The sequence below is a fragment of the Phoenix dactylifera genome, chromosome 3, assembly GCF_051530095.1.
Source record: "Phoenix dactylifera cultivar Ajwa chromosome 3, Ajwa_hap1_PhDact_Kaust_v1.1, whole genome shotgun sequence".
Classification (NCBI taxonomy): Eukaryota; Viridiplantae; Streptophyta; class Magnoliopsida; order Arecales; family Arecaceae; genus Phoenix; species Phoenix dactylifera.
In genome coordinates, this window is record NC_143192.1 from 34,197,421 (window position 1) to 34,214,684 (window position 17,264).

At 45.0% G+C, this 17,264-nt stretch overlaps 1 protein-coding gene across 1 annotated transcript; it reads right to left on the bottom strand.

Annotated features, from left to right (window-relative positions):
- Nucleotides 1–5,119: 5,119 nt before the first annotated feature.
- LOC103720772 (Ribosomal protein S5 family protein) lies at nt 5,120–15,255 on the bottom strand. Its single transcript, XM_008810652.6, has 8 exons — nt 13,282–15,255; nt 11,397–11,926; nt 10,300–10,350; nt 10,104–10,211; nt 5,946–6,041; nt 5,744–5,845; nt 5,605–5,664; nt 5,120–5,500 (listed from the first exon to the last, which is right to left on the bottom strand). Exons 1-8 carry the CDS (start codon nt 13,796–13,798, stop codon nt 5,435–5,437), a joined length of 1,530 nt encoding a protein of 509 aa, XP_008808874.4. The 5' UTR covers nt 13,799–15,255; the 3' UTR covers nt 5,120–5,434.
- Between the last annotated feature and the right edge of the window lie 2,009 nt (nt 15,256–17,264).

A 17,264-nucleotide genomic window follows, 5' to 3' on the forward strand; every position in this document is an offset into this window, starting at 1 on the left:
AGCTGGAGCCTCCCCGGGTTCTCCCACCGGTCCGGCGACATTCATGGAAGCCTCGGTTTGGACGCCGCCAGCGGCCTCAGGAGCAACGTCGGGCTCTCCTTCAAAAGTGCCTCCGGCAACTCCCCCAGCGGAAGTCCCCCGAGCAGTCTCCTCAACCGTTTCGACTTCAGCCTCGACCGCTTCTTGCTCGGCCTCAGGGCCCATGGGCATTCTGCTGGCTGAATCGCCATTCGCCGGACCTTCGGGCTCACCCTCGTCCTCATCGATCCCCCCGCCGGGCTAAAGACTACTAAGATCGAACTGAGGGCAGATCCGCTTCAGTTGTCTCCGGAAGTCTTCAAAGTCGAGGATAAGTCCATCCACGGCTTCTTCATCCAACAACTCACGGAACTCTTCCGACTCCCGGAAGAGTTGCACCGCATTTTGAGCCTACTCCAAAGACCTCTTCTCTCGAGCCTTGAGATGCTCGATCTTCAGACGGGCGACCCTCGCCTCGTGTTGATGACCGGCGATCACGGAGCGAGCTTCGGCTAGACGTGCCTCGGAGGCGCGCACCTCTAACTAGCCAAAGCATGCGCGGCCCTCTCCTCCTCGAGCTCCGCAGTCATAGACCGCAGCTCGGCCTCGGCGGATTCCGTCCTCGCAATGGCCTCCCTCCGCGAAGCCTCGATTTTGCTAAGCCTCTTCTCGGCCTCCTCCTGCCCCTTAAGGCACCTTCAGGCTTTGTCCCGATAGTCGGCCGCCACATAGATCCACATATCGACCTCATGAAGATGCTACAAATAGAACAAACGAAGTGGTGAGCCGAGACCGAAAATCGAATACGGGAGTTAAGGCCGAAACTAACTTATCCGAATGGCGGAGCAAAAGGTCTCATCGATGAGGCTGTTGAAGTCTGCAAACTGGAACTCGGCCCGATCAGCCGGAACCAGTGCAACGCGAAATACTTGACGCGCTATTTGGGCATCGTGAAGAGCCGAGTCGCCCTCGAAGACCACCCACTCAGGGCAGTAGGGCCTCCTCTCCTGGAGGGTCTCATCCCCTGAAGGACCCGGAAGATAGGGCCTCACTGGGCTCGGTGAAGACGAGCTCGGGACCCCTAGACCGCTCCCCGCCTCGGGGACCGAGTGCCGCAACCGGACGACCTGACGACCGGAATGCTGAGAAACGGGGGCTGGACAAGCGAGGGCCGCAGAAGTCCCCGCAGAGCTCGAGCCCGCACGATCGGTGCCCGGAACCTCCTTCCGGACAGGAGCTTGTTGGCGGTCTTGAGCCGGGCCTGCCCCCACCTAGGGTCAAATCTCCACGAACGCTCGGAGGAAAGAAAGAAAAACTTCTTCTTCCACCCATGAATGGATGTAGGAGCACCCCGGAAGAGTGACCTACCGCCCCGAAGGGTAAGGTAAAGCCACTCTCCATCTTCCGAATTGGACTTGAACAAGAAGCATCGACGGAAGACATTGATCGAGATCGGTATCCCGTGCGCAAGGCAGAGGGACAGAAAACCGACGATGGTCCTCCACGCGTTCGGAGCGAGCTGCGCTGGGACAAGCTGATATGTCACTAGGAGCTCGTTCACGAACCCGTGTAGGAAAAACCGCAGGCCGGCCCAGAGTATCTCTACATACACCCCGATACGACCTGGAGGAGGCCTCGTCACCCGATCCTCCGACCCCGCGGGTTCAAGACGAAAGCCGCACTAAGGAAAAAACCACTCGGCGACCATTTCTAACTCCTCCTTGCCCAAAGTGGACCCAACTTCATCCGGACCACGACCCATCCCAAAAAGAAGAAGAAAGAAGAAGAAAAAAGAACAAAAACCCTCCAAGCAAACGAGTGGGAAGGCACCTACTGAGATTTCCGCCAGAAGCGCCGACGACCCGGAGGTGAAAGATCAAGATGATCGCCTGAAAACGCCTCGGAGTGCCACCGGAAGAAACTGGACAACAGAGAACAAGGGGAGAAGAAGCAACAACAACGGCAGCCAAATAGGAGCCCTTAGGGCTAAAATAAGGGTTTATATAGATCTTTTGGACGGCCCAGATCGGCAAGACAGGATCCTGCCTTCTGTCCAGATCGTGATACGTGCCGGCTCCGAAGATCGAAGCGGCATACCAACCTGGATCAACACCTCAGAAGCGAAATTGAGGCGGTGTCCAGTCAGATCCCGCAGCAGCATCATGAGCCCACGACGCGAAGCAACCTCCAAAAACAAAAGGGCGTCGCCCCGTCTCCTCTCATTAAGGATGCCCCGAAGCACGCGAAACGCCGAAATATTTTAAAGCTTCCTGGCCCCACTAGTACAGTAAAGACAACTACTTTCCTCACCCGAGCTCGTAGCAGCTCGAACTCAGAAGTTAGGGGGTAGTATTGGGAAAAAAATGGATCGCCCTGAAGCATGTGAACGCATCGATAGCACGTGACTAAAGGTGCCCGGCCTCAGGGCGTCCGACCTGAAGGTGCTCGGCCTCAGGGCGTCTGACCTGAAGGCGCCCGACCTCAGGGCGTCCGATCTGAAGGCGCCCGGCCTCAGGGCGTCCGACCTAGGCACCCGACTTCAACATTCTTGACCTCGGAAGTCCGACCCCACCATCTACCTGCTGCGGTCACATCCTTCTGCGGCTCGACCACGCCTTGCCACCGCTGTCAACAGTTAATGCGCATGGCCTCCGCAGATCTCCGGCTCACTCAACAATTAATGTGCATGCTATCCATGGGCCTCAGGCCCCCCACGGCAACCAATTGACCTACACAGCTACATCCAATCACCCACGACGACTCATTGACCCCAGCCTAATCTCCAACGGCAATGCATTAACTCACGCGATCGTGCTCAATCATGACGGTAACTCGTTTGTCCCGTCACATCATAGGTAATCCTGTACTCCTCTATAAAAGGAAAACCTCTCCCTCTTGGGAAGGGGGGACTCGGAAAAAAATGGAAGGAGATAATTTCTCTCCCTCCACTCAATAACTCTCTCTAACTTAAGCATCGGAGGGACGGCGTCGGAAACCCCGGCCACTGGCTTCTTGCAGGACCCCCGAAGGACACAGCCCGCCGACGGACCGCCACCCGCCACATTCGTCGGAGCCCCTCCTTCTCAGCAAGTGGTCGCCCTCGGGTCAAAATTCTTTTTTTTAGTGAAGTAGTTTAGAGCGTTTTTTCTAAATTAAAATAATATTCAAGGTTAAAATAACTGAGAAAAATGGGCAACGAGGCCCTTGTTATGTGCACAAGAATAGTTCTTGGCAACACCAAGAAAAGAAAAAAAAATTGGTGCAACTCGCAAGATTGTTTGCTAAACACAAAATATTTGTTGATTATGGAGTTGATACACAGCTGAATGAATTTTTTCATAGACAAATAACAAGCACCCGAGAGTATCTTTCAAGAAAAATAATTATCTATATAATCTCTTCTAGCTAATTCTGCATGCAACATTCCACATAGCACATAGAATTTTGGTAGTAGTAGACGGAATTGATGTATCGCCTACTGGAAGGTGCTTAGAATTAGCAAGCCCAAGCAAGTTTACATAATCGATGCTTCAAGTATAAAATAGGTATATAAATTGTATATAAATTGAAATAAGCCTTATATCCACCAAACAATATTTAGGAAAAAGATATAATGAAGAATAATTATGAAGATCAAACTTGCTTATCACAAGCATATATGTTCCAAGAGGGAGCTGTTTGAAGTTTTTCCTCGACACAAAGGTACCTTTTATACATAACATTGTTGGGTTAAAAAATCACCATTCCGAAAGAATAAAGAATGATTTTGAGTGCAGAAACTTTGATCTTTCTCTGTTACATATGTTATTATTGTAGAATCGGTGGGCCATCATCGTCCCTAATTAGCAGGATCAATCTCCCTTTGTTCATAGTGCGGTCTCAGTGCTGCTCCATCCATCTGCCAAAATGGAGCTAAGGAATAATAAGGCGGTTATATTGGCATGGGGCTTGCTAGAGTGCACACAGCAACCACAGCAACAAGAGTTTGTTCGTTATGGCAGTAGACACGACAGTGTACGAAAGCACACCAACAAGGAAACGGGCAAAAGTGGAAGGAATGGATGGCCTGGATGGAAGTGAGGAGGGAGCAAGGGTTCTCTTTTGTCATACGAGAACCGTACGCCAGAGTAGTGGCAGCAGATGGCTGCAAATTATTTGATACTTCAGTCCCCAAGGTAGAATTGAGGGCTGCCTGCGGGCCTCTGACATGCGAGGCGGGTGCTACAGGCCAATTCGGTCATCTTGGAGGGCAACTCAGCCATAATAATCGGTTGGATCCAGGAGGGTTCGAGAGATGTGAGCTTAGATCATCCTTTGCTTCGGGACATCCGATGATAACAAGGGATGTTGGGGCCTTTCAAGTTAAGTATGTATTTAGAGAGGCCAACAAGGCGGCCGACTGGGTGACTGCTTATGTGGCTAACCATTCACAAAGCACCTTGTGATCAGGAGAGAAGAAGTTACCTCGGACACTCCGTGAGCTTGTGTTTTCTGATTTTATTGAATATATTCGTACACGCATTGTATGATGAACCCGCCAATGCAAAAAAAAAAAAAAAAAAAAAGATACACTTTCCCTCTCACAAATTCGCTGCTTAATGGCCCACCATGAACTCCTGGCCGTTTTCAAAGCAACCAGTGGATGAACCGATGGTAGATTCGTGCGAAGAAAGGTAATTTTTTTTATTCACACCAAAAAAAATCAGAGAAAACTAAATTACTTCTTTAAGTTCATACTTCATACACCTAAAAATGCTTACCGAATCCATGAAAAAGCAACGATGAATCCCATTTCTAGTCCCGCCCTAAATGTATATATCATAGGAACTGATGCTTTTCAGGATACTAAACCGGTCTTTGTGATGTGATGAACAAACCTAAAATGTAAATTGAGTTCCAGCGATGCTGAAAAATGACCTGGTGTACATATCAGCCTCCTATTTTTATAGATCCGTTTTGTTACTATTATGATATAATTTTATTGTCTTAAAATCATTCTATCTCTATTCATGAACCAGCAAAACAACACCCATCAGACGGTTAAGAAAAATAAAAATTAAAAAAGCTTAACGAAGAAAATTGAGCATGCATCAACAACATATTGATAGGGGTATCTTTGCAGATTTACCTGCGTGAGATCTCAACTATGCTCATCGAAAAGTCTGTCATGCCTAGAAAACCATGATCCAATCTTATCTCGTCTTCATATACATTATGCGGACATGCAAGTTGCTTGTGATTATTCAGTACATAGACTGGAAAGAGAGGATGGTTGCAAAAATGGCTAACAACCTAAAAAATATCAAGAGGATTTGGCTTAGCTTGCGGAGAGATATCCCCGTAGCCTGCAACACCAAGAAATGTTGCAAACAGAAGAATTTTTTATATTGTAATGGAGTGCTCCGATGTGATTGCTTCATAACAAGTATGTTTCAACAACAGTTCGTCCAAACTTCTCCTGGACATCCTTCGGAGTTTCAATCTGCATGGCAAAGATGACATCGAGCAACATGAAGTTCTGAACATGATGACCAATCATAAGATAGGTAAATTTCTGAGATCAATGTCAGTAAATGTTCGACTTACAGCATTCAATGCTTTGAAAAGAGCCTTCACAACATTAAGTGGGTTCCTTGAGCCAATGATCTGAAAGAAAACCCAACATCAGAATCATCTGCCATGGAAAAGAAACATAAGCATAAGTTTTCCATTAGCAGCAGTGAACCTTTGATTTGACATTGTTGAAACCAGCCAGACGCAGGACAGTTTCAACAGTTCTGCTTGCTGCTGACATCCCACTTCTCATTGGACCTGGCCAGAGGTATACCTGACAGAAGTTTCAACACAAATGGGACAAAGTTAAAACACATCAGACCCGAAATGACATGCAAGAAATTAAACAAGAAAAGAGCTGGGTGTGTGCGCACCTTGGTTTTCTCATAATTCATATGGATTGCATGAGCAATAGTATGCCCTTCATATCGCTCCACGTAATGAAGATTCTGGAAGCATTTCTCATATGCCTGAGGATTATAGGAAAAGCAGATATTAAATTTCCCATGGCAACCATACTTCCATACAAAGGCAACCTTTCACACAAAAGGAAACAATATCATCTAATTTTGCAGCAAAAATACATCATGGAAGGGAACTCCACCAAAGCATTATAAATCATGGTCCCCGTAAGTGCTACACTTAATTGCCTCAAACTTAGTGCTCATGAAAACCCAAATCATTTAACAGTAAGTATAGGCTCACACCATCTAACTTATATTACCTATCAAAGCACGACAAATAACCCAAATTCCTATCTGACGATTTCACATACCTTTCATTCGTCATATGAGTTGATACATGGCTAGCATTAATGTTTCATCGTAACTAGCACATGCGTCTCCTTGTAGGGGTGTATCTTATAGGCAGTGTACCCTTGAATATGTTATAGATCATTGCACTCATGAATTTTACCACTTCAACCACTGCTGCTAGAGTTTATTGATTCACTTGTCTGATTCGGTATGTAGGCACAGTAAAAGTGTTCCTGCTCAAGCCAAGAAAGTCTCACCCCTCTTGTTAAATACAATAGTCCATAGGTCTGAGGTGCAGGAACACAAAACATCGTAATAGACTAGCTAAACCCAAATGTATTACACTCTTTTAAGTCTTAACATTGGTTTAGATGTTAGTTGCATGCAGATAAATCTTAAGACAGCATTGGTGGTAATGCTTGAAAGTCACTAGTCAGAATTTGCAGTATAGTCAATAAGGTCAATGCATAATCATCTTCCTTTTATGCACACCAAGTATTCAAAGTTGTAGCAAGATCATGCAACTCTATAACATACCATTCAAGTCCACCTTTGTGCAGATCCCAACTATAATAAATTTATACTTCATATGAAAGGGCCAATAAATTTCCGTAATGAACAATCTCAAACACTAAACCCTGGTCGACAAAATTGTCAAAAAAAAAAAAAAAAAAAACTTAAACAGCCAGATCAATTTTTGATTAAACCAAAATTCAACCCAATTCGTCAACCCGATCCGACCCACTCTCCTTCTCCTCCCCAAATGAACAGGGAAGGAGATGGCTTTTGGTGGTTGATCTGCTATGGGCAGCCCGGGCAATTTATCACGACCATCACTCTCTAGGACCCGGTGGAGCTCCAACCACCGAATGATTATCTATCCACTGATCTGAAGCACTGAAGTTGCCATAGGCTGATAGGCAGGTTTCGAGGTAAAGACCTAAAATCCCCTTTCTTCTCTTTTTCCCCCAAATCCAAGAGAAAAGTGCATTTCTCAGAATTCACTGCAGCAAAAGGTTCATTTGAGTTGAAATCCAACATAAAAGAGAGATTTTCTTACTTTGTCTCTCTTCTTTAGCTTGACTCCGGCTATCACCCATTAATTCCTTTTTTTCATCCCAATGGGAAGCAACCAATTGAGTAGAAGAAGTTAGCCAATGAAAGTTCTTCTTACACTTTCGTCTTTGTAATTCCGGGTATGATATACTACTTTCTTCATCTGAACTTGATCTCCTACATAATGCAATTAAACTGTTTATTGTAATGCCTCTTATGTAGAGATTCATGATTTGCATAAAATAATTCCAACATACCTGTCCAAAAATCCAAAAATTATTTGAGTTCAAGTCTTTATATTCGGTGAATAGATTCTTGAAACATGTGCTTTTGGATGAATTTCTTGCACATATACCATTCTTGGTAAATGAGGCTTCTTTGGCTTTATTTTATGCTAATATTTGTTTACTTTCCTGCATGAATACGTGCAAATGAATGAGGTTGTTCTAGATATCTACTAATCTATCATGTTGCCCATTTTCCTTTTTGCTATTCATGGGCGAGAATTCAGTACACCAACTCGTTCTCCTATTTGGAGGGGTGAAAAACAAAACAAAGGCCCCGAAAGAAAATACAACAATGGGCACCTACCCAAGCCAAATAACTAGGACAAAAATCAACCATCCAAATAGCGTCCTCTTTAAGGAATAGGGTACACTAACTTCCTAAAAATTTGATATCCTTACACCCAAGGTTTTATATACCAATACCTAGATGATACCACTTTTTGACCAGTATAGTATGGCATCAGTCCATCCTATACTGATACATGGTATGGGGCTTCGTCTCAATCCAGTATTGGAATACCCAAAATAATTGTTGTACTCTTAGTCCTTTCCAGGTTTTTTCAGATTTTATTCTTTAAGGGTATTAGGGTGACTTCGTTTTGTATTTTGAGTATTTAAACTATGTTTTTGGTGGGTTTGTTTTCTAGATAGTCTAATCTGAGATTAAAAAATTGGAGCATGCGCAAACTATTGATGCAAGCATGCAACAAATTTTATACTCAATTTCCAATTATTTTATTTTATTAATAGTCTAATATGAAAATATTAATAATTTTCAGAAAATAAAATATACAACAAAAAATAACCATGTTTTAGGGTGCTGTCCACCCCACAACACGTCAGGAATTTAAGAAAATGAGTTTTCCTAATTGTTTTTGTTGTTGCCATTTTTTGATCCCAAAAAGAAAAAAAGGAGGGGGAATGAAGAGCCTTACCAAATCCAAAAGCCTTTTCCTCCATGTCGCCGATGTCCTCTCCCTACTGAGACCCTCCACCGCTCTCCTCTTGCTTCCCTCTTTCTCTTTTTTCTCTCTCCCTCTTTTCTCATAGCTTAGGCAAAGGAGAGGCTTACCCTCTCACAAGATGCCTAAAGGCATCTTGGGACGCCTCGCTAGCCCCCCTTGACCTCCCATTACAAATTCTTTTAAAAAAATGCCCTTCTATCAGGACAACCATGCTACTAGTCAAATCAAACACGGAATTCGGTGGTGCCTGCATGCATCAATACGGGCCAAACCATGGTCTGTACTTATTGGTACCAGCTGGTATTGACCCCATCCAACCTGGATGCCCGGACTTAACATGTTTAGGCGACCAAAAGAATGTCTTGGCACTGATTTTTGGCCAAAATGGTATGGGATTGGTTGTACCATCCCATTCTAGGCAATATTTAAAACCATGCTTCCACTTTTTATTCCAATAGACCTCTATTTGACATTTAATGCAGATACTATTGAGTCGAATCCATCCGATTTTCAAAATCCGCAATACTAGTTATCATTCACTTCATACTCTCAAACTGATTCGTTTAGTTCATGTGTACATTTTTATTACATCATTGCAGTATTTTTATTTTAATAATTTTGCAAAATTCCTTACTCAATTTTACATCTGAGCCTTGTAAATATAGTAACATAATCATGGATCATGAAACTTACCAAGACAAAACATTTTGATCTGTTTATTAAGTCTTTGCCTAAAAGAAATGCTAAATGCGCATTGAGTACATATGAAAGTGTGCACCAAAACTCTCGTGTAGCCACTAATTATATTTCATACATATCAATAGGTTAGACAGAGAGGATTGCAGAAGAGCAACCCACTAAGTTACTTCCTTGTTGATTGTAGGACACATGACAAAACATCTTCAAATAAACAATAACAATCAAGAGATGTTCATAATAACAACAATCTTAGAATTATTAATCTAGAGATTCAGTAATTTATCTTTTAGGTTATACGGTTTATTCAGCTTTTTGTTCAGGATCTCACAGATTTTCTATTTTTCATTAGGTTGCTGACAGGTACCAAAGTCAAGGAGTTAACTCTGGTTTGTCCATTTTTGCTAAAAATGCTGACAGGAACTAAAGTACTTCCTCTCCAAAATCTGTCACAAAGCCTCGGCAAGTATATCCAAAATCCCAAATCACCTTATTCTGGTAAATGATAACCAGTTGTTTCTTTTTCACCGACTCCTTTGTCTTGTTGGTAAATCGATTTAAATGTATGTACTTTCATCTTCTCTCTTCGTTAGATGACAAACCATCAATATTGAAGTATTCCAATTTCAGGTTTAGTTATATATACCATCAAAAGAGCACCCAGTACCTTATTGCGAAGAAACAAGCTAACGTGTTGAACAAGCAACAAACTCAGTTCTATTAGCATATAAAATTTATAATTATATCAATCTGGAAAAGTTTCACACTCTTACCCTTTGGATAGCAACCTGAGCTGTTGGAGCTTTAGCTTTAGCAAAACCCACAACTCCATGGTAGTTTCCAGTAGCAAGCAATGCAGTGTACTTCACCACTTGCCCTCCCTGAAATAGGATAAATTAGAAACATATCACTTAACAAAGAAATGAATCACCTCTAGTCAAAGATTCAAGTGAAGTGGAAATTTATCACCTTTGTAACTTTGCATGTCCGATTTACATCGATTACCTTCACATCAAAGCCCTGTATTGATCAACAAAAAAATTAACTTGTATATCAAAAGATGAGGTACAGCTTGTAGAATTCCCAGCAAGAAAAACCAAAGTTGAACCACAAACTTAGCATACAAATGTATCTTTTCAGGAAACTGTTTGTAAGATAGTATGCTACAAATGGCACATGTATAAGAAAACAAACATGTAACATTTTTCCATTTTGTATTACTAATAATAAGATGAGTATCAACGTAAGTAGAGATACACAGATTTTTTGAAAAAAAAAGAATAAAATGGATAAATCATCATAAAGAAATAACATGGCATGATAAACACCTCCTTGGTATGTCCATAGGTGCTCATTATGAATGTCAGAACAGTCACATGACACAGACTTTGATTTGCTTAGGGAGGAAATAAAAATAGTCATTGGTCTTCACAAGGATGATGCTAATATATCGCCAATAGATTTTAGTCTTAACCATGAGAAAGAGTTTGCATTACCGACAAGATATTATTATGCGTGGGAGTGATTACTTGGTGGACAAATGGAGGATCAAAAAATTGGGGTGCCTGCTCGTGAGGATTGTAGCGGTCCAGGCTTGAGGAAAGGGATATGGAAGGTATCAGATGCAGCTAGGTTGATAAAGAAGCAAACACGAAAAGGGCAATACTAGAGGAATACCTATACAGATACGTAAATGCTCTCAGAAGGATCTTCCCCTGAGTATATTTGCCCTTGTCTGCAGAAGGATAAGCTGGTCAACCTAGATCATGAAGCCAAAAAGAACTTCCTAAAAAACAGCCTCAAATCCACTCTATGGCTGCAAATCTAGTTCCTAGATTAAACACCTCAAAAAATATTGATCAATTACAGCACATAACTTTCGCACAGCTTATCTGCAACCATGGTCCGTGGATTGATTACAAATATCATTATAAGCTTCTTAAATAAATTTAAAAATCAAGGTAAAAAAATAAAGTCATAATATAAATATACAGAAAACATACTCCTCGGAAGATAAGTAATTGTTTAGCTTGTGAAATAAGCTTTGTAGTGATGCCAGCACTTACTTTCCGATAGAGAGGTCTTCTTTTCTTTTCTGTCAAAGAATTTCTCTCCTCTACCAGCTCTCTGATGTCCTCCTCCAGAACTCTGCCCTTCTTTCCAAATGTATGGTCCAGTTCTGCCAGCTTCTCCTCAATCCTTTTCTCTATGGCATTTAGTTTCTCCAATAGTAAATCATCCTTCTCTTTTGCTTCAGAGAAATCTTCGTCATCTTCTCCAAGACTGGCCCCTTGAATCATTTGCTTTTCCCTTTCAAATCCAGCATTATCCACCACATCCTCGGGAGAACCAACATGCTGACGCTGGATGACTCCAAAATTTCCAGGATTGTTTGGGTCATAGGCCTCTTTGCACTCCATCAGCCTCACAGCACGATTTAGCTTCTGTAGAAGAATGAATCTGTCTTTTCTCTCAGTTGTCTCCTTCAGGCGATTCATCAAATCACCGATAACCCTGTACTCCAATGGCAGTTTCAAATATCGCTCCTCAAATTTGTCAATTCTTGTCATCCATTTATGAGCTTCATCCAGAGTTTCTGTTTCAGAAATACAAAGACGTAAATGTGTTACCACAACTCAAATGTCAGTGAAGATGTAGCAGATTTTATCAGAAGATGTAAAATTCACTAGCTATGCCCAATGAAAGAAAAAAATCAGGGAAGGCAACTAAAATTATCCGAGACATTAAAATCAGTATCAAAATGTGGGATGTTCTGCATCTCATTTCACAATGATGCAAACCAGAAAGATTCAGAAAGGAGTAATATAAAGTCATAAAAACCTTGTCTAACAAATGATTCACCTTAGACATCTTCTACATATATTTTTGAACCCACTAAATTCAAATTAACAATCGACCATGCTCACAAAAAGAATGTTGGCAACCAGTTAGTTTAAGCATCTAAGCTGCGACATTATGATCACATTGATGAAAACAGACAAAATCCAATATCTGAATATCAAACACTTTTATGGTAAGTGCTTACAACCAATCAATTTAACCGTGCAGCTGAGAAATCTGCAAGACATGAGCACATGGAAGTAACATATATCTACAGAGTGAACAGAAACAACTATGCAGAATGAAAATGTTCTTTTATGAATCAATAACTAAGACATGAAAATATTTGTACGCAACCAGAAATTATGCAGGTTAGAAGGAATTGAAAACATTTGGTAGGACTATGCATCATTCATATGCTTGTTCCTTTGCTCAACATCACATGTAGTTCTCTCTCCATTATCTTTGACAACACCTCAAGACCTTAAAAACCAAAAAAGCCCCCAGTGCTGAAAACATAGTCAATGAAAATCCCTTGTACAAAAAGCCTATTGCTGTATTTTATTTCTACACTCAGTATTGTTAGATGTCTGAAAGGAAGTGCATCTCTCTTTTGTTATCTGCACCTTTAGTGTCACAAGATTCAGTGACTTGCAGCAAAGAAAACAGAAAAAACAAATGGAAGCATCCACCCTCGTCCCAACTACATGGGCTCAGCACCAAATATCCTCATGTATCATTCACTCCTCTCACTTAACAGGCAGTATATTAGAAATCAACTACGAACTGCTTTTAACACTCATTCTTGGATGACTTACATTTTCAGCTTCTCGAGAAAAGGGAAAACGAAAGTCATGTCTTTGGAACTATTCACCTTCCCTTCACAGCGAGAAGCAGACTAGTAATCACCATACCCAAAAAACAACAGCTTACCCTCTATTGAATCTAAGCACTAATATCTAAGCAGTTGGGCCATTCAAAAGGTCAGGTGGATGTATACAAGTGATACGATTTCTATTTCCTGTCAAACTCTTTCCACAGTCCATAAAACATTTAAATCCAAAACTTAGAGAAAAGGAAGGGCAAATGATGGAGATATTGTTCCGGTACCAGCCTCAGCGAAGTTCTTGAGCAGCTCCGCATGCCGCTTGCACTTCTTCTCGAACTCCTCCGCACGCTTCTTCACCTCGTCAGGCGAGAAGCGCTCGTCGTCATCGCTCTCGGAGTCGGTGGGCGCCCAGAACTGATCGATATTGTCGAGATCCTTGACCTTCTTCTTCTCCAGCTTCTCTATAAGCGGGCCCACCCCCATGTAGTCCTCCTCTTCTTCCTCCTCGTCGACCTCTATCCCAGCTTTCTTCTTCTCCTCTCTCTCTCGCTGCTTCTCCCTCTCCACCTCGGCCAGCAGCTCCTGGACCACCCGGTCCCCCATCACTGTACTGGCCGAGAAGCAACGGACGAGCTGGGGCTCGGCTTTTGAGGGGGGAAGGAGGGACCGGATCGAAGGCCTTCGCGCGGCGGCGAGATGGATTGCGGCGCCGTTGGGAAGTTGGGAGAGGGAGCGCAGAGAGAGGAGGCGAGCCCATGGCGCCTTGAAGGCTTTACTGGCGGTGGTTATTACGGCCATCTCTCGTTCGACCGATTGCGTCGCAGAAGAAAAACAGGAGGCGGCGACCGCAGGCTACTTAACCAGCGGCCCAAACCAATGAAGATGAGTGAACGGGAACGGGAACGGGAGCGGAGGTAAATAGACGTCCAACGGAATGAAAGGGTGCTCGGAATGAAGAGAAGAGACGGAAGGAGAGGGCCGCGAGAGCGAGCTCGAGCGAAGCTCAGGGTTTTCTTATAATTGAGAAATTCTAGACCTTTGAAGTTTTATCGAATGGCCAGGATTTAAAGGTCGATATCGGTGACGTTTGAAGATGCATGGCCAGGCTTGACCCCTAATAAACCCTCCCGACCCCCAAATGCGAGTCACTTCTTGGCCTGTTTGGTTCCAGGATGGATCTGAATAGACTTGAATCAAGACCGGTTGGTGAGTGCATCAGTCTTTGTGCGACTCAGCGACTTTTCATAGAGCACTTGGTAGTCTACGGAGATGAGTGAATGTACGGAGAAGACGGGGAGGCGATGGCAGAGGAGGAACGGAAGGCTAAGTGGAAGGATGTAGGTGGTGATCGGCCAGCTCCTAGAGGGGTGGAGAAGCTACCCTCTTGATCGACGGTGGCTCAGGCGCCACCACGTCAACCAATGTGGACCAGCCATCACATAACGGAGGAGGAGCTCGAGACCTTCCAGAGGCACTTCACGGAGATGCTTGAGCTGCCATCAGAGCGGGTGGGGAAGGCTTGGAGGGCATAAGCGTCTACGATGCTTATTGTCCGAAGTTTGGAAAAGAGTGCCGACGGAGTGGGTCGCCTGGGAACTGAGGCTCAAGGGGAAGCTCGACTACGATGTCGAGTCGTTCACGATAGTGGAGGAGCACCTGACCCTCCGTTTCAGGTGCGAGGGGGACAAGGATGCAGCGCTCGCCAGTGACTCGTGGTTGGTGGATGGCCAACATTTGGCCATGGAGCAATAGATGCCGGATTTTGTCTTAAGCGTCAAGTCGCTGAATTGAGTAGTGGTGTGGATACGGTTCCTCTCCCTCCTACTAGAGTACTGGGAAAAAGATTCGATCTAGAATATTGCGGCGGCGGTCGGTCGGCCGCTGGCCCAACGGGTTCACCAATTAACTTCGAAAACTAGGGTATGCCAGGTTTGAGGTAGAAGTGGATGCTCTCAAGCTACTCAAGCCGAGGATCTTCATCAAGGGGGAGGTGATGAACTTCTAACAAGCTTTCATTTATGAAAACCTGTCGGCGATCTATTTCAGATGCGCCCGAATTGAGCATTGTCGGTTTCCTCCCCTTTCGTCGGTGTCGACGGAGAAGGATGGGCACAAGGCTTCTCCTGTGCCAATGTTCGTGGAGACCCCTTCGAAGCCGGGGGGAGAGGGGTTCGGTCAGGGCTGTCGGCCAATTTTCGGGCTGTGGCTGGCCACTAACCAAATCAGGCAACCGAAGGCGACCAAAGTTGGGCTACGGCTGAGAGGACAGCCGCATCCACCCCTAAATAGACTTTGGGCCCATCATTGAGTTATTCCAGACCAAGTTCCCCGAGGGTCAGACCGAGTTCGCCCGAGTCGCCACCAAACTCAGATGGATGGCAGAAGCCCTTAAAGGTGGCGCAGAGAAGGTCACCGGTGAAGGGTGTCTCGGTTGGCGACTTGGCCACATCACGAGATGAGGTGAGGATGGGTGCTCCTGGCTCTGAGTTGGGGGCAAGTCAGTGCAGCGGCTTAGATCGGGCATAGGCTTCGGGCCTATCGGACCGAGCGCAGGCTTTGGGGCTATCGGGTTGGGCTGAAGCGGCCTAGTGCGACGTGGCCATGGGGGAGGCGGGCGCTGGGCTTGGCCCGCTAAAATAGGTTAGGAGCCCGCCCAGAGCCCAAACGGAGGACGGGCCAATGGAGGTTGGGTTTGGCCAAGTGCGCCAGCCCATTGGCCATGTGGGGGGCGAGGGTTCAGTAAGTGGGTTGGGTTGTCGGGGTCCATATGGAGCCTGCATGAAGGACGAGACCATAGAGATCAGTCCAGGCCCTCAGGGTCAGTGTCTCGAACCTCTTCTTCGGAGGATGGAGGCTCGACTCAAGAAGGGAGGAAGGGGGAGTGCGACCATCCATAGACTCGAAGCCCTCCATCCTCTCCTACGGTGGTGGAGGTAGGACCTAGTGGAGGCAAGAAAGTGGTTGGTGGAGAGTCGGCTGATAGTGGCGAGAGTGTCCGGACGATGATCGAGGGCCGATCGAGACCCAAGATGGAGTGTTGGCTACCAGAGGCGGAGCCAGGCGGCCGCAGAGGGCATGGGCCATGGTGGCGAGAGCAGAAGCCCTCCTTCTCAGACAAGCAGGGCTAAGGCGGGGGTTGGAGGCGGGTCCAAGCAAAGGGGCTCAGAAGAGCGTCCACATAGCAATTGGGAATCGACCCTATGGTGGTGCAACGGGAAGCATCGATTAAGCTGGGTAGCATCATTGTGGAGGCTGACGATGAGGATCTGGTGATGCCACACGCGGGGCGGAGGAAGGATGGGTCGTAGGCATCTGAGGGTGGGTGGAGATGTGGCGGCAGGGGCATGAGCAGTAGAGGGAGCTCTAAAGAGATTGAAACTTCCAGCTTGGCTGGGGTAAGTTTGAGTCAGGCAGCCCACGGAAAAGTGCTGGTGCAGCTGAAGTTAGCCCTTTAGGGGCTGGTGGAAAGGCAGGACTCGAAAGAGATGGTGGCCAAGGAGGCAAAGGCAGTGGGGCTCGAGGATGGTGGCCAGCCCTTCTAATGTGATGAATGAAGATTTTGTTATGGAATTGTCGGAGGGTTGGGAAGCCATCCTTTTGCTCAGCCTTTCGCAGATTAGTGCACATGCATGATCCAGAAGTTTGTGTGCTCTTTAAAACACGGTTGTCGGGGAGTAGTTTGCTCCAGAACAGGTGGGGTCTACTAAGGTCTTGAGGGTTATATGCGGTGGAGTCACATGTGTTGTCCGATGGTATTATTGTGACATGGAGATAAGAGAATTATAACCTTGATATCTTCCATAAGTGTAATCAACAAATCATTATGGTAATATTAGAAGATAATGGGCCTCAATGGATCCTTTCTGCAGTTTACACTAGCACTGATTATAGGAAAAAAGGGTGCTTTGGGGGCGAGATAGCCAGCTTGGTACAGTAAAAATTTCCAACAGTAGTTGCAAGTGACTTTAATTGTATTGATAAGCCTCAAGAGAAATAAGAGGGCAAGGTGTTCACCACAAGATTGAAGTTAGGGAGTTCTAAGAGTTCATCACAATGAATGGCTTGGTCGGCTGGGGTTCACTGGGACCAGATTTATTTGGTGCAACAACATGCTGGGCCGAGCGAGAGACTGAGAGTGGATTGACCGAATGTTCGCTATGGCGGAATGGATTCAGCACCGGTCGGACTATCAGGTGAGCCATCTACCTTGGATAGCATTGGACTATTGCCCTATCCCAGTAAGTGCCTCAACTATGTGCCCTTA

Bases quoted from the DNA above. Each gene is read 5' to 3' on its own strand.
- LOC103720772 (XM_008810652.6), bottom strand. From the start codon at position 13,798: ATGGCCGTAATAACCACCGCCAGTAAAGCCTTCAAGGCGCCATGGGCT. The intron at 10,212-10,299 runs GTGATAAATTTC...ATCCTATTTCAG, and splicing joins GGACATGCAAAGTTACAAAG to GGAGGGCAAGTGGTGAAGTA. The intron at 5,501-5,604 runs GTAAGTCGAACA...TTTGCCATGCAG, and splicing joins TTTTCAAAGCATTGAATGCT to ATTGAAACTCCGAAGGATGT.